The 25,584-nt window shown below is 36.4% G+C and overlaps 3 protein-coding genes and 1 long non-coding RNA gene across 5 annotated transcripts in view; 3 read left to right on the forward strand and 1 right to left on the reverse strand.

Moving 5' to 3' along the window:
• LOC123480125 (uncharacterized) overlaps positions 1-8,470 on the reverse strand; it is a 28,831-nt gene extending 20,361 nt beyond the window's left edge. For both annotated transcript variants that reach the window (XR_006656002.3, XR_011650897.1), the window contains exon 1: positions 8,288-8,470. This is a non-coding gene — a long non-coding RNA (uncharacterized lncRNA). The remainder of the gene's footprint in view (positions 1-8,287) is intronic.
• The window catches only part of ANKAR (ankyrin and armadillo repeat containing), a 64,234-nt gene continuing 46,054 nt past the window's right edge, over positions 7,405-25,584 (forward strand). The window contains exons 1-3 of the mRNA XM_024563781.4: positions 7,405-7,415; positions 20,631-21,266; positions 24,998-25,435. Of these exons, the coding sequence (XP_024419549.2) occupies positions 20,666-21,266; positions 24,998-25,435 (1,039 nt within the window). The 5' untranslated portion in view covers positions 7,405-7,415; positions 20,631-20,665. The remainder of the gene's footprint in view (positions 7,416-20,630; positions 21,267-24,997; positions 25,436-25,584) is intronic.
• On the forward strand, positions 8,465-12,775 carry ASDURF (ASNSD1 upstream open reading frame). Its single transcript, XM_024563785.3, has 4 exons — positions 8,465-8,675; positions 10,381-10,434; positions 11,935-12,010; positions 12,637-12,775. The coding sequence occupies exons 1-4, from the start codon at positions 8,580-8,582 to the stop codon at positions 12,705-12,707; spliced, it is 297 nt and encodes a 98-aa protein (XP_024419553.2). The 5' UTR covers positions 8,465-8,579; the 3' UTR covers positions 12,708-12,775.
• On the forward strand, positions 12,729-16,759 carry ASNSD1 (asparagine synthetase domain containing 1). The gene is made up of 3 exons (XM_024563782.3): positions 12,729-14,183; positions 14,469-14,650; positions 16,382-16,759. Exons 1-3 carry the CDS (start codon positions 12,729-12,731, stop codon positions 16,665-16,667), a joined length of 1,923 nt encoding a protein of 640 aa, XP_024419550.2. The 3' UTR covers positions 16,668-16,759.

Genomic DNA, 25,584 nt, shown 5'->3' on the forward strand with positions numbered 1-25,584 from the left:
TTATAGTTCTATTGAACAGAGTTGTTCCAGTATAGTAATGTCTATTTCATATAAGGTTGCTTGTTGATTGGCTAACATTTCAGGCCTTTATAATTCAAGTTCCTAAATCCATCAGCATTGATAGATAAAAGCATTCATACACATATCAAAAAAAAAAAAGTGGATCACATGTCCTAGAGAGCCCATGCTGAGAATTTACTGGTCACAGCTCAAAAAGGCCAAGGAATTTAATGATTTGTCCTTGGTATCATCTCTGTACTAAGAACAGAGATGATACCAAGACCCAGGACTATTTGCTCATTGACCTTTTATCACAGGACAGTTCAATGAACAAAATTGTGAAATGGTTTTCAATGGCTGCAAAACGAATTCCAGGTGAATATAACAAATATTTGAATGCCTCACGGGTGCCAGGCATTGTGCTAGGAAACAGTGGTTAGAGGGCATAAGTTATCACCTTAATATCCGAGGAACTTCCATTCAGTTCTAAATGAAAAACAAAATTATTGTCATATCTTCATAACTTAAATAATAATATATCTGTATGGGAATGTGGTCTTAATTTTCAAATTTTAAACTAAATGTTTGATCAAACTAAAAAAGCTGTTAAATTCCATAATATACAAATATATGTTAATAAAAATATTAATTTTGACTTTATGGAATATGCATTAAAGCCATTATCAATTTTTTTTCAAAATCATCTCCATTTTGGTTATAATTTAGTTAAACCTTAAAACTGAAATGCATTCTCTGAAATGTATTATTATAGGGAGAGGCAAACGTAGGTTTACAGTTGTACATATGGAAAATAATAAAATAACTAATAAATAGTAATACAAGAATAAACTCTGTGTTTTGCATTCTCAGAGCTATAAACCTACTTTTTCCCCATCTTGTATATTCTTTTCTTAAAGGGCCGATTTTAACATCTATTGATGTCATTACATGGTTATATGGCTCATGAAGGTTTGTTACTAAATAGTAAATTTTAGTTTATTTGCTGTAGGCAAATTTTATAAATATCCTTGGTGAATTTAGAGTAATTGCACTTGATCCAGAGTAATTCTTGGTTTTGAGTATATTACAGGAATTACTTCAATTACGTGCTTTAAATTTCTGGACACTGTTGCTTAATTCTCTTTCTGTTAACATCGTGGCTTTATCTCTTTGTCACTTAGGTTATCAAGAAGGAAACCTGGCCTTGTGACCTTGGAATAGATTCTACTTTGCTATGATCTTCTTCCAGTTTGGTGATGGGTTTAATTTGTTAATATTTTAGCTAAATACTGGGTTGGAAAAAGTTCGTTCAATTTTTTCCATAAAATAAAAGGAACATTTTTCATTTTCACCAATAACTTTATTGATTTGGACATTCTGAGTATGTCAGCTATCTCCCGCTATTGACTTCTAGTGGGCAGAGGCTGGGGTGCTGCTAAATCTTCCAATGCATGAGACAGCCCCACAGCGAAGACTTTGGCCAAAATGTCAACAGTACCAAGAAACTTCGCAAACCATTTTGACACATTTGATCAGTCACAGCACCTTCTCCATACACTGCACAATCTTTTTTTTTGCGATTCAGTTGTGTTTTTACCTTTCTTGAATTTAATATGTAAAAATGTTGCATATTTTCTTCCATCTTTAATATTAAAATGGCTGCAAAAATATTCAGCAATTTTGATGTTTTTTAAAAATGCACACTGATATAACATCTGTCACAAAACAATCTAACAAAATTATTTTGAATGAAGTTAAACACAACTAAACACTAATAGAACCATCTTATGGGAAAAAACTAAATGAACTTTTTGGCCAACCCAATATTTGCAACTGTAGTCATAAATTTTGGGAGAAGGGGGCTACTTTTATCAGGTTTTGGTATTTAAACCATGTTAACTTCATAAATTAGTACTTTTCCCATACTTTTGTTTCTCTGAATCAGTCTAGTTCCAATACAGAAATTGTCCATTCAGCAGTAAAAATCACTCAGTCCTGGTAGCTTTTTAAATAGTATTTCTTCAACAATCTTTTCCACTTCTTCTGTATTTATCAGTCTTTTCAATTTTCTTTCTTTCCTTGAGTCACTTTTGTTCATTTATATTTTGCCAGAAGTTGTTTCCTCTAGATTTTAAGATGTATTGTCACTGGATAACAGATAATATTACCTTAAAAGGTTTTCTTTTGATTTCTTTCATGTCTATGTTCATATTCTCCTTCTGATTCCCAAATTTATATATTAAGATTTTTCCTTTTCCTTAACGAGGCTTACTATCTTTTCCAAGAATCCAGCCTTTTATTTTATTTACTTTCCATTAATTTTTAAAAATCTGTTGTACTATTTCAAATTTTATCTTCTCTAAATCTCTGTTTCTACTAGCATTAGGTTTGTTTTGTTGCTGTTATTTTTAATCTCTTAATTAATCTGAATTTCTAAATCATACTCTTTCAGTGTTCCTATTTTAAAATTAAATAGTTTTAAATACCTAGCTTGGGAAAGGAAAAAGGATGAGTAGTTTTTTCCTTCGTACTCTTCCATGTCATTTGACTCTTGCCAAAATATAATCTTCTGTAGTTTGACAGAAAAGCAAAAGAATAAAGAATGCGTTAATTGTGAGGTCCCATAGAAATTGTGGTGAATAAGTAAGGGTAATCCTTCATATCCCACAACCATTCAACAATGACCTGACCGCTACAAAAACGTGTCTCCACTACATCTTTTACCTTCCTTTCCCCCACAAACACCAGCATTTATCCTCCATCACTGAGGGGCAGTCTGTAATGGTGACGTTGAAAACATCCAATGTAAACATACAAAATGAAAGTGAGCTGCAAAGGAATATTGCTAACGTTGCAAAGCTATGATGTTTCATGGATCCCTGGAAAAGCCTTTGACTAAAGAGAAAATCAGAAAGGCTCATATATAATACAATAGATGATTCAAGAGAAAATGCTTTGAATATCAAAATATTTAGAGACCATTTTGGGAAAATTGGTGATGTATGAAGTTCTAAAATATGTTTGCAAAATTGGCCTTCTTTGATCATTTCAAGTAAATCAAATATAAAATGAGAGATGTCAAATTAGGCTATCTTATATTGTTTTTTCTTGTGCCTCAAAACCCAACACAATTCATTCTTTGTTCATTCTAAAAAGTATGGCATGGTAGTCATATAGCCTAAATTTTGTTACATATAAGATAAAAATTAATTTATTTTCATAAGTTTCATTTTTAAGACTAATATAATTTAAAGTTGTTTATTTAAATGTTTACTATAAAATTTGTTTTCATTTTAAGTATAGTCACTTCTGAGTAAAGTTTTCTAGTACCAATTGTCCCATTTGACATTTAGCAACCTTCCTAGAAACCATGTGAAAATGATGTTTTTTTCTTCATCTGGTGGAGTAAAAAGTAAAAAGGAATAAAAAGAGAAGGCATCCAGAAATAATTTAACCGCTTCCTAGTTTCTCCCAACCAGGCCTTCCTCATGTCGTTTTATTACTTGTTTTTAGCTGAATTCCAAAGGCAATAGGCAGTAAGCCCTGGACTAGCAAATCAGAAGCCAGGCTGCTTCAGTTCATATTGCACTTTTCCCACTTACCAAATGGCATAATGTTGGGTAAATTAACCAACCACTCTGAGTCCTCCTCTGTCAAATGGGGTAATACTAAGTGCACTTACCCCTCATAGCATAAGAATTGAGTTACACAACTGTCAGAATGGCTATTGTCAATAAATCAACAAACAAGTGTTGGTAAGGATGTGAAAAAAAGAGAGCCCTTGTGCACTGTTGGTGGGATTGCAAATTGGTGCAGCCACTGTGGAAAACAGTATGGAGTTTCCTCAAAACATTAAAAATGAACTACTTTATGAGCCAGCAATTCCATTCTGAGTATATGCCCAAATAAATCCAAAACACTGATTCAAAAACACATATGTACCCCTACATTCACTGAAGCATTATCTACAATAGCCAAGCTATGGAAGCCACCTAAGTGCCCATCAATATACTAGTGAATAAAGATGTGGTACATACATACAATGGAATATTACTGGGCCTACAAAAAAAATGAAATCTTGCCACTTGCAACAACATGTATGAACTTAGAAGGTATTAGGCTAAGGGAAATAAGTCAGAGAAATAGAAATACCATATGATTTTACTTATGTGGAATCTAGGAACAAAATAAATGAACAAACAAAACAGAAACAGACACATAGATACAGAGAACAAACTGTGAGCTGCCAAATGGGAGAGGGATTGGGAGGCTGAGAGAAAAAGGTGAAGGAATTAAGAAGTTGGTAGTTGCAGAACAGTCATGGGATTGTGAAGAACAGCACAGGGAATACAGTCCATAATATTGTAATAACTATGCACGGTGCCAGGTGGGTACTTGAATAACTTTGTACATTATATAATTATCTAACCACTACACTGTACAGCTGAAACTAACATAAAATCATATTAAATGTCAACTTTAAGTTTAAAATAAAATTAAAAGAAGTGAATTAAAATATGTAAAGTTCTTAAATCAGTGTCTGCTCTATAGTGATAATTTCCCAATAAATTTAGCTGTTGTCATTCATATATATGGCTATATGAATGTCAAGTACAAAAGTACATAACTTTGTGTTGTTGGACTGATCAACCCTGATTGCTTTTGGATGTTTTCATGGAGTACATAGTGAGAGTTCATTATAGTAGTTGCCTAAGTATTTCATCATATTTTCATTATCATGTAGAAAAATTAACACTACACATTACATTTCATTTGATAATAAGAGTAGCTTACAACAAATACTGATCTTTAAAATAAAAATTATAAATAAACCATTTTCTTTCCCAAAATCATCCCTATTAACTTTCAATTTGTTATGCATCTTAATTTTATATTAGAAATACAAAGAATAATAGAAATATCTGGCAAAATTATCTTTCTCTCTGCACTAAGACCCTGAAATCTTAATACATGCACATGATCCTTTGCTGTTAAGTACAGAAGCACCAGAATTCAACCATTTTCCAGTTGCACAATAAAAATGACAATTACGTTTGCATCACGTGGACCATTCTATCCCATCTGTCTTTTTTCATCCCTTGTTGTTGTTGTTTTGTTAAAATACATTAACTATAGCAACAGAATCTTTTTAAAAGAATGTGGTAATTTTCAAAATCTAGTTATATTTTCCTAACACAACCTATTCAAATCTATTCAACTGTGCCTGAAAACATTTAGTTGATCATTTAAAAACATGTCCTAATAATGTGTTTTAGAGGCTCCAGGTTCTCACTGGAAATTTTTTCCTAATATGTATCTTCTATCCCCCACTAACCTGTTTTTTTCCAAATTCCCAGAGATAAGAGTATTATAACACTCTGGTTGGTTAGGAAATAAAACTATTCACCCACACATTTGGCAAATATTTAATAGTGACCCAGTGTGCCTGACAAAACGGTCACAGTCTCTGACCTGGAGGAGGTAAGCTAAACAAATGATCGCACAAATAAATGTGCATAGTTACCAACTGTTCTCAAATAGAGAGAAAAGGAAGGGACTAATTTAAATCAGAGGATCAGGAAAAACTCTCTGGATCTAACATTTAAACCAAAACCTAAAGAAAGAATGGGAGTTAACCCTGAAAAGAGTGAAAGTATCCTGGGCTAGAATGTGTGATGGCCTTGAGGTAAGAAGCAGCTTGGTTTGCTGTAGGAAATAGACCAGCTAAACGAAAATATAAAAAAGGATATGAATGGAGGAAATGAGTCTACAGCCATGGGCGAGACTTTGTAGGTTATTTACAGGATTTATGAGAACAAAAACAGTAATATTGTTAGTTATTAATGGCAGCCATTTTTCAGTTATCATGTTAAATGCTTTAAATGAATTATGTCCTTCAGTCCTCTAACCTTCATTTTGCATTGAGAAAACTGAAATTCCAAATGGTTTGGTGATTTGCCCAACTTGTTCGGCTGGTAAGTGGTATAGGATATAACTCCAAAGGCCATGCTCTCAACCACTTTGCATACTGTCTCCCATGAGCACATTTATATACATACACACAATAATGTATATAATAATGAATTTATATATATAAACATGGAATATGTTAACTATGAGATGCATGTAAGACATTTATGTCAAGATATAAAATGATCATTTAGATATATAGGTCTAGATCTCAGAGGAGAGGTAAAGTGAGGACCAAGTTATGCTGTTAGCCTTCACATAGATTAAAAATCATAGGAGTGAATGAGGTTGCCCCAGACCAGGTTGTACATTGAGAAAAAAAATGGCCTGATTAATTCTAACATTTATAGATTGGATACAGTTAGTCAAAATGTCTACTTTGGCTAAGAAATCAAATAAGGATTAACCTACTTGATCGGGTGATGCTTCTATTAAATAATTGTGAAAACATTCTCAATTAAAAATTTTGGGATTTATACAAGTGCATATTTATGCCTATAGACCATCCTATTACAATGGAATTTATTAATTTAAGAGAAATTACAATGGAATTTATTAACACCCTCCAGAAGTATGAAAACATTTTACATTTGCACAAGATATAAAATCTATTCTAAATTAGACACACAGACACAAAGAGAATTTATAGCTTCAGTTTTACAACCTCAATCCTAAGCTGAAAGTCAACACAAACATTCACCAGCCCAGACCTCAAAAAGCTGTTCTCCTTTCTGGTGGGCACAAACTTCTTAATTATTTTGAGATTGCAAAGGACAAACAAAAAGACTAAAAAACTGGATTCTCTGCCACTGCTCTTCTCATAGAGACCAGATCTCCATTACCCAACTGGTTTCACCAAATGATCAGACCATAAAACCAAATTCCCAATCACTGCCGCTACCAATGTGGTATGACTTAGTCATGCACAAATCAAAAAAATTTTTTTTAGTCATTAGAAAAGAAAAAGAGACAGTAAACTTAGTTCTATAACCACTTTGGATTTACTCAAAGAGCCAATAAAAGATAAGACTGGTCTTAAACAACCCATGAGGCTTGTTTCTCAGCCATAGTTGGCTCCATCGTGTTAGTCTATTTGGGTATCTCCATGGAACGCTGAGATTTCCAATTATAAAGTATAATTTAAAAAACATAAAATCATGTCTTTCTTGAAAATATAAAATGAACATATGCCAAAATTTTATTCAACTCATTAATTAATGCGGGAACAGGTAAGATGTTAAGACCAATTCAAAGAGTCTATGAAAAGATAGGCCTATATTAGTAAACAAATGTTAGCCTGGGATTGCAGGGTTTGATACAAAACTGATTAATACTTTACAGCACAATAAATTACAACCTGTGGACTTATGTGGTCCCTCAAATAAAACTTATTTTCACTTCTGCCATGCAAAAATCTACAGGTTAACCTCTGCCCCTACAGAATTGTAAAAGAGTCCAGTCAATACAAAATCAAGCCCAGAAAAGCACTGAAAAACAACCAGTAATCTCCTGCCTATTTCCAAGTTTTGAATAACTTTTCCCATAGGAGTGAGATAGTGCAAATACTGTGTAGGATATATATATATACCAAAAAGTTGTTCATTTAGCTGAAATTCATATTTAACTGGGCATCCTGTACTTATCTTTTAACCCTAATAAGAAGTCAACAAATTACTAAGTCTGTACAGTTCCGTTTCCAACAATACATCTCTTAAATCTGGGAAAGCTTCATATTAGATAATATTGGCCAAAAAGTTTGTTTTTCCCATAAGATGGCTCTGTAGCACCTATTTGTTATTAACTTCATTTTAAATAAGTATGTTAGGTTACATTGTGACAGCTGTCATATCAGCATGCATTAAGAAAACATCAAAATTGGTGAATTTTTGTGTAGCCATTTTAATATTGAAGATGGAGGAAAATACACATTTTCAGTGTATCATGCTGTATTGTTTCAAGAAAGGTAAAATCTGAAATGCAAAAAAAAAAAAAGGTTCAGTGTTTGAAGGTGCTATGACTCATCACACCTGTCTGCGAATTCCTGCAGGAGATTTCTCACTGGATGACACTTGTGGTTGTACAAACCAGTTAAAGTTGACAGCAATCAAGTCGAGACATTAATTGAGAACAATCAACATTATACCACATGAGATAGGCAACATAATCAAAATATCCAAATCAATAAAGTTATTGGTGAAAATGAAAAATGTATTTTTATTTTATGAAAAAAACTAAATGGACTTTTTGGCCAACCCAATATTAAGTCCTATTTCTACTTAGTCTTCATAAACACCACTGTGGGGCACACACAACTCACAGTCTACTGGCAGAGAAAGTGCGGAGGTCACAAAAGTGTTGGTACTTCGGATCAAGGAGCTGACCTTTCAGGGACCTGTAAGATTACACCAAGCGCTCTGCTCTTGCAAGCCTTAAGCATCTGTGCGCAGGCGCACAACTGGCAGGCAGACCTGAACTGCGCAGGCGTTCCAGTGAGCCAGCGGAGCTGATGGTAGGACTTGCGGGGGAAGGGAGCGATTGGCGCTGAGTCTGGGGGCTGGAGGCTGCCGGTGAGCTGGGCGCGGTGGTGCGCGTACTCCGTGTTTTGTGCTATGGACGTGCCCTTCCCGGAGGTACGCCCAGAAGACAACGTGGGGCTGGTCCCTACCGAAGGTTGGGCCCCTCACACAGAGGATCTTAGCACCAAGGTGAGTGCGGGAGGAAAGGAGAAGGCCCGCAGGCTCCGGACGCGGCGCCGCGGGCCCCGAGCAGGCGCGCCGTGGCGGCAAGGCCGGGTCTCGGCTTTGCGCAGCTACCTGGCTGCTTTTATCCTAAGTCCTGGACAGCCACAGTTAAGGGAGACCCGGACACGTGCCCGGAAATTAGACGCAACTGGCAGTGGGCGGGGACTTGGTCGGCATTAAAACTTGCATAAGTTCCGCCGACCTCACATCCGCTGCTGTTATTCTCAGAAAATGTCGGCATCTTCCGTCCAGTTTTCCGTCCCGGATGTCCACCACGAAGGCCTATCCATTCTGCTTCTGAAGCTCGTTTCACGTGTGTCCCTGTGTCACCGCGCGCACTCCCCATCCCAAACCTCGCGAAGGAGGCCACCTTCGCCTGCCTCCTGTCGGGAACCCCGCCAGGGCCTCCTGACTGGCTTCTCCTCCATCGTCCCCTTCCTCCGGTCTGTCCTCCGCGTCAGCCAGAGCAGAGGTCCTAAAACGTCTGATTGTCCTTCTTCCACCCAAACGAGGGGAGAGGGAAGCCAATATAATATAATCTCACCTGCCATTGACAGACAAAACCTGTGAACATATATTGGGGTTGGGGATGGTTATAGGCTTTCAGGTATTAAATATGCTAGATTCTTTGTGTGCGAAACCAGTAGTTCTGTCTTGGGCAAGTCTCTAATCCCTCTCTATCAGTTTACTTGTTTGAAACTGAACTGAAATATATGTATGCCTGCCGTTCCTAACATGAATGGGAACGCACTGATCAGACGCGAGTTTCGAGGTTGCGCACGTTCGGCCTGGGAGTTCCAACTCTACGTAGTTGCCACACCGACTGGTAACTGGAAAGACGAAGGGTACACACTCGTGGGCCGGCTGCATTTTCAAACCACACGCAGCCCACTCTGATTACTGTTGGATCAGAGCAAGCCGCTTCTACTGATGTATGACCTGAGGTATGTGAGGTAGGACAAAGATGATAAATTTGGTTTTAGAGGCATAGTGATACTGTGTAATCTGTCATGTTCACAGAATAACTACCATTATTGAAAAAGGGGAAATACCCGAGTTTCCACTTAGTTGAGCCCTCTCCTACTAGTAAAAAGTGAAGCCTCCTGCAGCCACGCCTGCACGGCACTAGTCTTTGGTACAGAAAGAGGAATGCAGCAAAGATGGAAGGGGATAGGTCTTACTGACCCAGGTGGGGCATTTAGTACTATTTGCATGTTCCGAATGCCTCGCTGCACCGTTTCGTACATAAATCGTGAAAAGGCATTGGTATTTGGGGCAGGGGGAAGTAGCCCACCCCTTTCTCCGTTTGCTGTTCTTTATTTTAAAAAGGTAAGACAAAACAAAATCATTGAAAAACGGGTACATGTTGTCTATTTTAAGCAAAGGGTATAAACCTTCTTTGGTAACTCCGGCTCTTGCATGAATGCTGGTCGCCAATACCAAACCCCCGCCGGGCTGTGTAACACTTAGGGAGTCTGCTCACTGTCTCCCCCTCCCACTTTCCACACCTGCACCCTCACGCAGACTGCTGCTGAAGAGAATCTTCCGCACAGACTCATTTGGACGATGAGTACGTTATAGCTCGTTTTCCTGTCTCTACTTTTAATGGGCCCCCCTTGAACATACTTTGAGAACTTCTGATTTAAGAAGTTTTTCTTCATTTCAATAGATTAAAGAACAAAAAGTTGTTGTGGATGAACTTTCTAACCTGAAGAAGAACAGGGTGAGTTATCAGTGATTATGAATTATATGTGGGATGGTTTGATTCTATCTTACTAACTATATGCTAAAGTTATAAGAATTTTATGTAAGATAATATTTCAGTATCTTTTTAAATTGCAAAAGTGAAGTCTCCAAGCTTATATATATATGTAGATAATATATAGATATCTATTTAAATATAGATATATTTACCTTAATTTTTGTAGTTCAAGAGAAAATATAGATACCTATATATTAATCATAGTTGATAATATTTTTCCTCATCATATAAAATTCATACTACCTTTGAACCAAATGATATTAATTGTACCATGATACCTCGGAGCTGTAATAACTAATGATATTTATTTTGTACTTAAATTTGATATTTTCTTTAAAAATAAATGAACTTTAAATATATTGAGAAAGAGGAAACAGTTTCTTTAAGTGAAAGTGGATAATTGTTAAAAAAACAAAAAGGATTGCCCTGGCTGATGTGGCTCAGTGGATTGAGTGCTGGCCTGAGAACCAAAGGGTGGCTGGTTCAATTCCCAGTCAGGGCACATGCGTAAGTTGCAGGCCAGGTCCCTGGTAGGGTGCATGCGAGAGACAACCACACACCGATGTTTCTGTCCTTCTCTTTCTCCTTCCCTTCCCATCTCTCTGTAAATAAATAAATAAAATCTTTAAAGAAAACAAGGATAAATTGCTTCCACACCCACATTTTCTTACATAAGTGTTCCATATATCTAACATGGTATAATGCCATTTCCATTAATATATTCATAAACCAGCAAACTACTGTTTCATGTATACTTATACTGTCAAAAAATATTACACTTTAAAGTTAAGGAAGAAATGATTTTGAACCCTTTACAGCGTTTTACAGATTATTTGATAACTGACAGGTTAGACATTTCTGATACTTGTATGATACTAGAGGTTAAAGCACAATTGATACAGACTTTCTAGAGGGCAAATTGGCAGAACGTATCAAGACCTTCCACAAGGTATGTAACACTTTGACCCCTCAGTTGCATTTACAGGAATTGATACTGAGGAAAGAAGTCATGGGAGTGCAGAGATTTAGTTACAAATATGTTCATCACAGCATAGGTTTATAGTGGTTAAAAGTTGGTAACACCTTAAATATCTAAAACTTGAGGACTGACCAAATAAACTGTAATGTTATACCCATACAGTAATGTTGTAAAAGAACACATTAATAAGAAAAAAGCTCTCAATATATTGTTCATTGACAAAAGCAAGTTATAACCTGTACTTACAGACTTTTTATTTGTTAAAGAAAAGTAGTAGTATGGTATATGCAGAGAAAAAAGAGTTTCATCTCAGCGTTAATGGTAACAGTAGCAGGATAATGGGTAACTTTTGTTTATCTTTATGCTAAGATACTGTTCCGAACAGGTGACTGAAGTTCAAGAATAAGTAATAATAGGGTTCAGAGTTTTGACATCTGCTTTTTAGATCAAATTATAATATTAGCCTAAATTATGTTTTACAGAAAGTATATAGGCAGCAACAGAACAGCAACATTTTCTTCCTGGCTGACCGAACAGAAATGCTTTCTGAAAGCAAAAGTAAGTTTTTTTGGTATATTATATAGAAATACACAGAAGGTCTTTTGTAGTATTTCTGTAGAAATTCATGTTAGTACGTAAATTATATGGTCTATATTAGACTGTTTTAATATCCATCTAAAGATTGGGTGGTGGTATACCTGGTAATAAATTTAATGCAGTAGTTTGGTTTTCTTCAAGTTAGCCTTCCAAAGATGAGTTTATGGTAAAGCTGAAAATCAAATAAAAATACATATGATGTGTTAGAAAGCACTAGTTGTTAAAGTGTGCTTCAGAGTTTGCGATAGATCCAGAATGAAAAACTATTCTACCACTTTCTGAAACTGTGGTGACTTTGCATGAATTACTTTGAGCCTCCAAAGTCTGTGGGATTTAAATAAGATGGTATATGTAAAAGTGCACAGCCCAGTGCCTAAGCCAAAGTAAGCATTTAATATACTGAAACTATCTATTTTCCTAAAAGACAAATATTCATATGAGAAGCCTGTTGTAAATTCTTATTTGCACTAATACACTGCATTATACCCAAATGGTTTGATCTTGGTAAATGTGTTGTCCTGTGAATTACTAGGTAAAAGTGCAAGAATTTTTATTTTACTTAATATTCTTTTCCTATTTCCCCACAGATATATTGGATGAGCTGAAAAAAGAATACCAAGAAATAGAAAACTCGGAGAAGACCAAAATCAAGAAATAGTCAACTTGATTTCACATAACAATGTGTGGCATTTGTTGTTCTGTAAGCTTTTCTATTGAACATTTCTGCAAAGATTTGAAAGAGGATTTATTGTGTAATCTTAAACGACGGGGACCCAATTGTAGTAAACAGTTGTTAAAGTCTGATGTTAACTACCAGTGTTTATTTTCTGGTCATGTCCTTCACTTAAGAGGTGTCTTGACTGCCCAGCCTATGGAAGATGAAAGAGGTAATGTGTTCCTGTGGAATGGAGAAGTCTTTAGTGGGATAAAGGTGGAAGCTGAAGAGAATGATACTCAAGTAATGTTTAATTATCTTTACTCTTGTAAGAATGAATCTGATATTTTATCACTCTTCTCAGAAGTTCAAGGTCCTTGGTCTTTTATATATTACCAAGCATCTAGTCATCATTTATGGTTTGGTAGGGATTTTTTTGGTCGCCGTAGCTTGCTTTGGCATTTTAGTAATTTGGGCAAGACTTTCTGCGTCTCTTCAGTTGGTGGCCAAACATCTGAAGTGACCGATCAATGGCAAGAAGTTCCAGCATCCGGAATTTTCAGAATTGATCTCAAATCTACTTCCATTTCCAACTCTGTGGTTTTAAAATTGTATCCTTGGAAGTATATTTCTAAGCAGAATGTTATCAAAGAATGTGTTGATAGCCTAACTCAAATTTCTGCAAACTTGCCAATGTTTGTATCAGTGGTAGCAAATGATACCAGACTGTATCTAAAAGAACCTGTTGTTCCTTTAAATATGATGTTGCCACAAGCTTCATTTGAAAGTCATTGCAGTAATGTTTCCAACATCTCACCTACAAGAGAGACACTTCAGGTCTTTCTTACTGATGGACATACGAAAGAAGTAGTTCAGCGGTTCATTGATGTCCTGAGTGTTGCAGTCAAGAGACGAGTCTTGTGTTTACATAGGGATGAATGCCTGACACCGAGTGAAGTTTTGAAAACTTGTGATAGGAAAGCAAGTGTTGGAATCCTGTTTTCTGGGGGTATTGATTCCATGGTTATTGCAACCCTTGCTGACCGTCATATTCCTTTAGATGAACCAATTGATCTTCTTAATGTGGCTTTCATGACTAAAGAAAAGACCCTACCAACTAGCTTTAACAAGAAAAAGAGAGAACAGAAAAATTGTGAAACACCTTCTGAAGAACCTTCTAAAAATGCTGTTGCTGCTGCTAGTCCTGATAAACAGTTCACGGTACCAGATCGAATCACGGGAAGAGCAGGACTAAAGGAACTACAAACTGCCAGTCCTTCCCGGATTTGGAATTTTGTTGAAATTAATGTTTCTGTGGAAGAACTGCAAAAATTTAGAACAACTCGAATTTGCCACTTAGTCCAGCCCTTGGATACAGTGTTGGATGACAGTATCGGCTGTGCAGTCTGGTTTGCTTCCAGGGGAATCGGTTGGTTAGTGTCCCAGGGTGAAGTGAAGCCCCATCAAAGCAGTGCAAAGGTAGGGTAATGTTTCTGCTCAGAAGAATTCCTCAGACCTAATCTTGGTCCTTAAGGCTTTTGGCATTTAAGTTGTGAAAATAGAGCATATTTTAATTGCATTTAAACTACAATACAATCCATATGACTTTAAAAATTGGGCACATTTTACTATTTTATGACTTTGCCTTGTGGATTTTCTCTGAAAATGTTATCTTTGAGGTTATATTTTTTTTAAGCATTACTTTTATTTTCTTTACTGTATGGTAGATAACATGTTTCTATGGATTTCTTTAAACCTCTGTAGGTAGTTCTTACTGGAATTGGTGCCGATGAGCAACTTGCAGGGTATTCTCGTCATCGTGTCCGCTTTCAGACCCATGGGCTGGAAGGATTGAATGAGGAAATCAAGATGGAACTGGGTCGAATTTCTTCTAGAAACCTGGGTCGTGATGACAGAGTTATTGGTGATCATGGAAAAGAAGCAAGGTAACACCAATTCTCTGAGTGTTGTGTAATTTTGTAAAAATAATAGACTGTAAAAGGAAATTTTTAGGTTCCTTTTGTCTTTGGAGACTGTTCAAGTGAATAACCGTGGCAACGATAATACTGTGGCTTTATATAGCAAACACAGATGGCAGCAAAGGAAGATGTATCCTTCAGTTTTAAAAAGAAGACATTTGTTAAAGTAGGTTAACTTATTAAATGGTAGTTTATTATAAGCATACAAGAGCAGAGAGTCCAGATAAGCTTTGTGGGATTTAGAACATCCTAATATACCAGCCCTGAGACTTCATTGTTTCCTGTTTCTGTGCTTTTCCTCCTTCCACTGAGCTATGGTTGCCTTTGCACCATTGTCATTCTTATTGCCCGTTCTGACATGTAAAATTTTGACCACTGTGTCATTATTCTAATTTTTAAAATTACACTATAAAGAGTTAATGCCACAATACAAAGTCTATAAAATGTTACTCCTTTTGAAGGGTGTGTGTGTGTGTGTGTGAGAAAGAGAGGTGTGGGGAGAAATTCACTCTGTTTTTTCAGCTGGGTCAAGGAAAAGGAATTTATTTAGTGAAAGCAGTTAATTCTGAAGGTCCCATATGATACCCTCAGGTAAAAATGCATATGAAAAATGTTTAAAACATTGTGATTTAACAAATAACATAGTGGCTAGATCTAAAAAATTTATTATGTACTTTCACATGCACCTTAGTAATCTATTGATGAGATTCTTAATATAAATATTCTTTTACAATTAATTTGTTTTTATAAAATATTCCATGTAACAAGTGCCTCTACCCTTCTCAATCTCTCTGCTTGAGCTAGAATCAAATACAGTGAAATACAAACACTACTATAACTGTATTGCATTTTGAGGAACTGGGAGGAAAGAGAGTGTTAAAGTACAATATTTTAAACAGAAGAAAGAATAATTTTGTAGGAAAGCAGGAAAGCCAAAAGAGTAGAGTGTTATTTTTTAACATCTAATACTTTGTGCTGTTATATCAATTTAAATGGTTTAAATGTAATTAAACTGTTTTAATACTTAAAGTTTAAGTTCAGGATTGTAGAGCCCTTCTGTATTGGTTTCATATCCTTAAAGTTCAATTTCTTAAGACATGATAAAGACCAGATAGAAATTGAATAATTGACTTAAGGTCATACTTACGTAAGACATCCTCAGACATCCTCAAATATATCTTGTGGAACAACTTGAACTTATTTCTTGATACGATAGGTCTAATTTAATTATTTATTGAGGCAAATTTTTGTAACATGCATATTAAAATTATGTATTATAAAATACTTTCTTATGTGATTAAAGGTTAGCTGCAAAACTATAAATAACCACAATATTTTTATTTTTTTAAGGATGGTATTTATTTTTAGAGAGAGGGGGAGGGAAGGAGAAAGAGAGGGAGAGAAACATTAATGTGTGGTTTTACCCCCCCAACCAGAGATCTGGCCCACAAACCAGGTATGTGCCCTGACTGGGAATCAAACTGGCAACCCTTTGGTTTGCAGGCCCGCAATCAATCCACTAAGCTATACCAGCCAGGGCTGAAGAATATTTTTAATTGAGGAAAATAGTACCTTGGGAAATTAATTTTATACTGTAAATTATAACATTGAATAAAATGCAAAAGTACATAACAAAAAGAAGTAATTATAACATTGATTTTATATTTTATAGTGTTTCTATTTATCTGTTTATTTTAGATTTCCTTTTCTGGATGAAGATGTTGTCTCCTTTCTAAATTCCCTACCAGTTTGGGAAAAGGCAAATTTAACTTTACCCCGTGGAATTGGTGAAAAACTAATTTTGCGTCTTGCCGCGGTGGAACTTGGTCTTACAGCCTCTGCTCTTCTGCCAAAACGGGCCATGCAGTTTGGATCCAGGATTGCAAAAATGGAGAAGAATAATGAAAAGGCATCTGACAAATGTGGAAGACTCCAAGTCATTTCCTTAGAAAACCTTTCTATTAAAAGTGATATTAAAACATAATATTTCACAGTGTAGTAACATTTGCTAAATAATGATTATATAAAAATAAAACACTGCTGCTCTATTGTATAATGTAGTAATTTTAAAATTCATTATGTGAATTTGTACTTAACTATACAACTTAGTATAACCAATTTAGTCATATTGACAGCCTACGGAAAGAATGATTACACTTTAAAGAACAACTTTGGTATTGTAAACTGATACTAACATTGTTTTCACCTCTGACATGGTTAATGTCCACCAGCAACAGAAGGCAGCTTTTACTGACTCTTCGTCATGGTAGCTACATCCAAAAATCACTCAGTTTGTTGTTGTCAGGGTCATGGCTTACATGGGACCCTATTTGACAGGTGAGAGAACTTAGGTTTAGAGAAGCTAAACTATTTGCTTGAGGTTTGTGCTCCTGAGCAATACTTGGTGCTTCTGTTACATTTCTTTAGGCAATCATTTCCCACTCAGAACATTTGAAGACTATTTTAAACATTTTCGTGTCTCATAAATCTCTGCCTCATTCTCTTTGCCCATACTCAACTCATGACCTGTGCTCTTCACAGAGAGATCAGTCATCAAGCCAAGAATGGCCTCCACTTCCCAACACCAAAACTTCTGATGCACCTGTAGGTACACCTATCCTGTTCTCCCTCGTGCCATTGGGAAAGGAAATGTGTCAGTCCACCCATCAAAAGGCCATGCCACCAGATGTTCTCTGTATCTCAGTCCTTCCTGCTTTTCAGGAATCTTAAACTCTTTCCAGCATCTTCAGCCTCTTCGCTTTAGGATCTTTCCTATCATCATTTAAATATTGCAGTCTATACCAATTTAAAATGCACATCTCTAGTCCTTCATCTTCCTCTATTTACCATCTGCCTCTCATCCACACTCGTCCTCTCCACCTTTTCACCTGATGCACTCAACTCCACTCCAACCTGACATGCACCCACATTGTTCAGCTGTGACCACCATATAAGACCACTGCTGGGGATCTATCCCCAATTAGGGCTGACATGCTTTCTGAATATGGACATGCTTTGATTCTTTGAATCGTGAAAGAAATATTAGGGTACATTTAGGACAGATAGAATTGTCAAAGACTCATATGCCCTGAATTTATCCCCTGGTGAATGCAACATTTAAACCAGATTCAAATATTACCTGAATAGCTTTCCTCTGCCTAAAGGCAGATACCTTCCAAGTATTTGGTACTGAGTGCTAACGACATTGCTCCTATTGGGAGTGGGTAACAGGTTTGCCCAGCAGCCTAGAGTAGACTATATTAATTTTTATAATAATACAGTTCAGTACTAAAAACAGCTATCTCATATGTAGTGCCTAATCAATTGAACCTTATCTAAGGAATTTCCAGGTCATCTGCTCTTGCAGGGTACTCTGTGTGCATGTTTGTTTTTGTTTGTTTTTTCTTTAGTTCCCAGAGGGCCTGATTGTATACAGCCTTGGTAATTAATTCCATAAACACTGGGATGAAGTTCTGTGTTAATCCTTAAACAAAGGAACAACCTTTCTGAAGGTTTGAGGCACTTGGAACAAACCATATGAATATCTGAATAGGAAACATTTTATGTAGAGGAATTTACATATATTGTTCCTGCTTCATAATGGCAAACATAGAAATCTCTTAAAAGCCATGATTTTTGACATCCCCTTTTCCAGCCCATGGTCTTGGTTAGCTTTCCTTCCTGTGTTATCCATATATCTGACATATGTCACATTGTTTAAATACACCCATCGTGGGGCTTGGGGCTTCGTGTCTGCCCTGTGTTCCAGGTTCTACAGTTCCCAACATAGTGCCTGGCTCATAATAAGGAGTTCATAAATGTCCAAGAACGATGATGGAGGTAGGATTCCAACTCAGGAACTAACTACCTTAGAGCCTGGTGCTGTCGTCTCACCACTCTGTTTTTGTTTTCTTCGCTGAGACAAATAGTGAAGGTAGAAAGTAATAGAGGGGCCAGGTAATCAGAGCATGAGGAATGGCTGAGTTCCAAAGAGGGGGCGGGGTAGAATGGGGGTGGTGCACTTGTGCGGGAAGAATCTGAGCAGTCATCAGTGATGCCCCAGGTACGAGGACCAACAGGCTCTGACCCATGAGCTGGAGGGAGGCTGGGTGGAGGGGCTTCCAGGGCAGAGCGGCCACACGGAGCGCGCAGACCTCCCCAGGCTCTTGCCCAAGCGGGCCTCCTGACGGTGGATTCCCATCCAAAGAAACCATTCCTGATGACCACTGTCTCCAGCCCCCAGGAACATCCTGAGGACCCATGTGGACGCAGTTTCCCTCTTCAGGACAAGAAAACAATCATTTCAAAGTAGGTTTCTACACTTCCTCTTGTCTTTTCTCCTTTCCCTTCTCCGTGTGGGCGTGGTATTGGACTTGCTTATGGACAGACCTGGGTTGGTCCTGATTCTGAAGGTGTGAAACCTTAGGCACATTCTGTGACCTTAGTTTCCATTTCCATCTACACAGTGGGGGTACTTACTCTCTGAGCCGAGTTGTCAGAATCCCCTGATGGCATCAGCATCACCTCTTAACTTTGCAGAAATGCAAATTCTCTGGCCCCGCTCCAACCACCTGAATCATAAACTCCGGGGTAGGGTCCAAAAATCTCTTTTAACAAGTCCCAGGGGGGATTTCAATGCAGGCTAAATTTTGAGAACCACTGTAAAAAAGGGGGGGGACAATTAAATTAAATTAAATATTGGTATGAAGAGTTAAACAAATAGTAGATGGTCAGTAAATAATGGTTATGATTATTATTATTCCAGGAACAGAGAAGTAGTTAGTTACACAGAAACAAAGTTAAGCAGGCCATTCTTGCCTTGCCTTTTAAGCAGATCGTTATGTTCTTGCTTTTAAAAATTAAAATAAAAAATAAGTATATGCCAAAAAGCCTCTCCAACAAAAAATAACTATGCAACATTAGCTTCTCATATATAAACTTACATTTCTTTTTGACATACTTACTAGTATCTTTTGACTTCTTTAGAAAAGCAGAACATGATTAATGTAAAAGGTCTTGCTATTTTGATTGTTTTAATTCAAATTATAACTATTTTATGTTGCAATTGGCTTAAGATTGAAAAGTGTAATAGCCCTGGGTCATGTAGCTCAGAGGATTGAGTGTGGGCTGCGAACCAAAGGGTCACCAGTTCAATTCCCAATCCGGATTCATGCCTGGGTTGTGGGCCAGGTACCCAATAAGGGGCGTGTGAGAGCCAACCACACATTGACATTTCTCTCCCTCTCTTTCTCCTTCCCTTCCCCTCTTTCTAAAAATAAATAAATAAAATCTCTTTTAAAAAAAGAAAAGTGTCATAGATCTAGCACATGACCCAGTGATTCCACTTCTGGGTATTTATCTGAAGAACATGAAAACACTAACTTGAAAAGATAATGTGCACCCTCATGTTTATTGCAGCATTATTTACTGTAGACAAGATATGCAAACAATCTGTATCCAACAACACAATGGAATGTTATTTAGCAATAAAAAAGAATGAAATTTTGCCACTGTGACAACATAGATGGACTTACAGGGTGTTATGCTAAGTGAGGTAAGTCAGACAGAGAAATAGAAATGCTGTATGATTTTTACTTATGTGTAGAATATAAGCAAACACAATAGAAACACACTCATAGATACAGGGAATGAATGGATAGTTGCCAGAGGAGAGAGGGGTGGGAACTAGGTGACAAAGGTGAAGGGGGAATAAGAGGTACAAACTTTCAGTTATAAAATAAGTAAGTCACATGGATGTAACATACAGCACAGGAAATATAGTCAATAATATAATAACTTTGCACAGGCACAGAAGGTTACTAGTCATATGGTGATCATGTTGTAAGGTCTATCAATGTAGAATCAGTATGCTGTACCCCAGAAACTAATGCAATATAGTATGTCAACTATAATTTTGTGGCTTGTTTTTTCTTTTTATTTATTATAGAAAATTCAAAAAGGACACACCAGAATTAATTAGAAATGTTAAAACTGCCCAAAAAAGGATTACCTAGATTTGATCAAATTCAAGATGAACAAACCTACCTGGAAAATTTAGCAGTACAGAGAAATGCTTCTGCTTTTTTTGAAAAATATGATCGGAGTGAAGTACAGGAGTTGCTAACTACTGCACTAGTTAGCTGGTTGTCTGGTAAAGAAGATGTCCGCTATCAAATGGACATCCCGGGTGGAATTATGAGTCAAATGAACAATGCAGCCTTCAGCACCGCAATCCTGCTGACTCCCGCGGACCCTACTGCCCTCTTAGACTACAGAGAAGTCCATCAGATCATAAGGGAGTTGGCTGTTGGAATTTATTGCTTAAATCAAATTCCTTCCATTAGTTTAGAAGCTAATTATGATCAGAGTTCTTCTTGTCAATTACCTCCAGCTTATTATGATACCAGAATTGGGCAAATTCTGATCAACATTGACTACATGCTGAAAGCACTGTGGCATGGGATATACATGCCCAAAGAAAAACGGATCAGATTCTCCGAATTGTGGCGAACCATCCTGGACATTGATCCAGAGGGAAAGCCTCAAACGAATAAAGATATTTTTGCAGAGTTTAGTTTAGCAGGTAAGAGAATTTAATACATTTTATTTTTATTAGAAGCCATTTTTAAAAAATTGTGTGAGTGTAAGATTTTTTTAATTGAAATGTATTGGGGTAATGTTGGTTCACAAAAGCATACAAGTTTTAATTGTACAACTCAACGAAACATCACCTGTATACTACGCCATGTGTTCATCACCCAAAGCAAAGTCTCTGTCCCTATCTATCCCCGTTTGCCCACCTCCACCGCCCTCCACCTCTCTTTCTTTCTGGCTATCTCCACACTATTTTCTGCATCTATGAGATAGATAGATGATAGATAGATGATAGATAGAAAGAAAATAGATAGATGATCGATAATAGACATAGATATTTTTTCTTAATTTGTCACATTCTTTCATTCAGCTCCCCCCCCAACCTCCCTCCCCTCTGACAGCTTTCAGTCTGTTCCATGAAACCATGCCTCTGTTCTATTGTGTTCATCAGCTTCCTTTGTTCATTAGGTTCCACATAAAAGTGGTATCGTATGGTAGTTGTCTATCTGGCATATTTCACTTAGCATAATAATCTCCAGATCCATCCATGCTGTCATAAAAGGTAATTTATCTGTGGCTCAGTTTTAGGTATTTACCACATTTCTTAAAAGAGATTTTTTAAAACCAAAGAATCCTTTCAATAAAATTTTAACTTTTTCAGTGTCACCAAAAGTTATGTTTTAAGTCAAACAGCTTGCCTCTCTCATCTTAATCTCTGGTTTCTGCAGAACAGACCAGATTTCAAAAACCTGATGGAGGAGTTTCAGTTTATACTTTTGGTCTTACAGAACCTGTGTAGGAAAATCCACAATAAAGCCAAGGATAGATGGAGTGCAATGAGAAAAATCTTCAAACCTGAAAACAAAATGATTACCAGATTTGTTAGCCATCCACACTGCCATTTTTATAAACCTCAAAAATGAATCATACAGGAATTGAAATTAAGGATAAATAATGTGCATCAGCAGTCCAAGCTTTCGTATTTTAGTAGCATTTTGTTTCATGAGTATTTATCCTTGATTTACCTAATTTTTAAATTCCTCCCTCCTCATGGCCATAATTCTCTAATGCCTGTATATAAACAATAGATGACACTAAATCCGGGTGCATCCCCTTTCGCATATTTAGGTTTTTATTGAAGTTTTAAGAAGATTTTTTTCCCCATGGTTCCTTTGCAGCAGACCATGTGGAATGCGGAGTAAAATGGGTAATGTGTGACACTGTTTCTAATAGCTTTCATTGATCAAATATATTTAATCATTTTCTATATACATTTCTTTAGTTTCATCCCTGGAATAAAGCCCACTTGATATTGCTGGATCCAGTTTGCTAATATTTTGTTGAGGGTTTTAGCCTTTATTTTCATCAAGAATATTGGTCTATAATTTTCTTTGTAGTGAGTGCCCTTATCTGGTTTTGGAATTAGGATAATGCGGGCTCCGTAAAATGAGATTGGGAGTCTTCCCTCCTCTTGAATTTTTTGGAATAGTTTGAGAAGGATAGGTGTTGTTGTCTCTTATTTGAACATTTAGTAAAATTCACCTTCGAAGTCATCCTGTCCAAGAGTTTTGTTTGTTGGAAGTTGCTTTGATTACTGCTTTGATTTCCTTAGCTGTAACCAGTCCGTTCAGATTGTTTCTTCCTAATTCAGTTTTGGAAAACTGTATGTTTCTAGGAATTTAGCTATTTCTTCTAGATTGTTTAATTTGTTGGCATATAGTTGTTCATAATATTTAATGCAGTTAATATGGTAAGTTAGTTTCATGGAATTGTTTTCTCATTTTTCCCTTCTTGGTCATTGATAGCTAAGTCAAAAGGTATATGTGTATGAACAAAATATACATATATGTTTATACATGACTCTGGTTTGATTTACTCACATTACAAGTATTCATTGAGCTTTTATTTCTTGCTGAGACACAAAAATAAGTCTGATGTCAAAAACAAATAAACACTAAGCCTAAGTGTAAGCTCCATGAAAAAAGGGCCACTACCTGCCTTGTTGATCCCTGAATGTTTAATGCCTAAAACTGCCTGACACGTTGTAAGCATCAACAAATGTTTGTTAAATTGCATTAAGTGAATTGAATCACTTAACGAAAGGTTGTTGCACATCCTGAGAGATTAAGCATGGCTGTCCCAGGGGCGTTTAATAATTGTGAACTCAGGGAGCAGCCCCTCATCCAGGGTGTCATCCTTCTACTTCTGTCTCAATGACTGATTCTTCTCTGGGCCCTTTCTTCTCTCCAAAATACATTCTCCCATTCTCTGCTGTCGCTCTCCCCTCCATTTTATTCTTCCACTTCCTCTCCCCCTCCCCTTCCCCTCCCCTCTTCCCTTCCCTCCCCTTCCCCTCCCCTCTTCCCTTCCCTTCCCTTCCCCTCCCCTCTTTCTTCAAGCTGTGCTATCTGGGAAAGGCGGTCCCAGGTTCTCACTGCTCCTTAACCTTATATTATAACCAGTCCTTGAGTACTTTCAGTTTCTGAGTCTTTCCGTGGTGACAACTGACTTGTTCCCACCCACTCCAACCCAGGAAGTTTGAGAGGTGTCAACAGTGCTCTGACTCATATGTAGATTTTGTAAAACTGCCAGTAACACTTTAATTTCCTTATAAACTCTTAATAATTTATTTTACTAACTTTTGCAAAAGGGAGAGAAATCATAATGGCCATTAAAAATCCAAGAATATTGTGGAAAGATAGATAAATAGATAGAAGGAATTTGAGGGGAAAAAAGGAAAAAGAAAGAGGAGCACATTAATGTATCATTTACACTTTAAGGTTCATGTGTTACAAACAAACTCCACACTTTATTGAAAGTTGTATCTTATGATTCTAAGCTGTTTTCTCAAGCTTAGATTAAGGATAACATTATAAATGTAACTATCCTATCTTTATTTTATTTTGTTAATTTTACTTTTCAATTGTAGTTTGCATTCAATATTAATTGTATTACTCTCTGGTGTACAGCATAGTGGTTAGACAATCGTATACTTTACAAAGTGTTCCCCCTATATTTTCAATACCCCTCTGACATCATACATAGTTATTACAATAATATTAACTATATTCCCTATGCTGTACTTTACATCCCTGTGACTCTTTTGTAACACTTCTGAATCCTTTCATAAATGCAATTATAAAAAAACATTACTGATAAACATTACTTAATTTCTTCATAAATGGAAAGAAAATGTAATAGGAAATTTGTCATTTATAATTGAGTAAAATCAAGTTTTAATTTTTATTTGATTTATCGCGGTTAAGCAGGAAAGCTATTGATTGCATATGTGTATCCCCTGTTATCAGCAAAAACAAGAAATATGTAATACAGTGCTTGAAAAGCAAATTACACTATTAGCCCAAGTGAGACACTGATTTCTTGTCTAAAGGAAGATAACACTTTCTTATTCTTCCATATTTTCCCCTATTTAAAGCTGGAACTTACATCATTGTTTCTATAGTATTGTGTTTCTTTTCCTTTAAGGAGAATGGAAATCTACCATTTTTAATCCTACAGATTTCTGTCTTTCTTTACTCTGCTTAGTTCCCACTCATCTGTCTGTTTTTCACCTTTAACAATTTTACTGGCATTTTATTACCCCTTTACTGTCATGTTAGTCGGATTTCAAGATGAAACCCTGGGTTTAATCTGCTGTATTTATCTAGAAGCTAAGCACGAAGTTTTCACGACCTAACATTTTTCTTTTTCATCCTGAAGGTTTGATTGATATTACAGAGGATCCAGACTTTAATGTAATCTATGATGAAGACATGAATGAAGACCCAACATATAACCCCAATTGCCCTGAGGAAAAAGCTGTGTTTATGAAACATGCCGAAAATATTATGCTAAAGCTGACATTCAGTACCACAGAAGTTCAACAGTGTGAAAATGTTTTTATTTTTGAAACAGCCTATTGGCTTACTAATGCTATAAAGTGTAGTCAGGATTGTCTTGATATTTGTACCTACCAGAGACTACAGCAAAGGTTATACCTTCAAAAAAAGGTTATTCAAAAACACTTTGAGAAGAAAAAAGAGATCAGAAGAGGGATAGGATACCTAAAGTTAATATGTTTTCTGATTCCTTTTCTACTGAGTTTAAAAAAGAAAATGAAAGTTCCACACTTAAGTAGTCTGCTTCAGCCTTTTTCAGGTACCACCAAAAGTCAAGCATAAAATATAGATATATATTAAGTTTATATTTAAATTTAATTTTGTTCTGGTATGTGAGTCCAGGCCTGTAACCTAGCTGTTGCCTGTTAGAAAGAAAAAACAAGATGTAATGTCTCCAAAGTAATTGAA

The sequence above is a fragment of the Desmodus rotundus genome, chromosome 2 (assembly GCF_022682495.2).
Source record: "Desmodus rotundus isolate HL8 chromosome 2, HLdesRot8A.1, whole genome shotgun sequence".
Lineage (NCBI taxonomy): Eukaryota > Metazoa > Chordata > Mammalia > Chiroptera > Phyllostomidae > Desmodus > Desmodus rotundus.

Excerpts from the sequence above, each read along its gene's own strand:
- ASDURF (XM_024563785.3), top strand. The coding sequence starts at position 8,580 with ATGGACGTGCCCTTCCCGGAGGTACGCCCAGAAGACAACGTGGGGCTG. Across the intron at positions 10,435-11,934 it reads CTAACCTGAAGAAGAACAGG|AAAGTATATAGGCAGCAACA; the intron begins GTGAGTTATCAG and ends TATGTTTTACAG. Across the intron at positions 12,011-12,636 it reads AATGCTTTCTGAAAGCAAAA|ATATATTGGATGAGCTGAAA; the intron begins GTAAGTTTTTTT and ends ATTTCCCCACAG.
- ASNSD1 (XM_024563782.3), top strand. The coding sequence starts at position 12,729 with ATGTGTGGCATTTGTTGTTCTGTAAGCTTTTCTATTGAACATTTCTGC. Across the intron at positions 14,184-14,468 it reads CCCATCAAAGCAGTGCAAAG|GTAGTTCTTACTGGAATTGG; the intron begins GTAGGGTAATGT and ends AAACCTCTGTAG. Across the intron at positions 14,651-16,381 it reads GATCATGGAAAAGAAGCAAG|ATTTCCTTTTCTGGATGAAG; the intron begins GTAACACCAATT and ends TGTTTATTTTAG.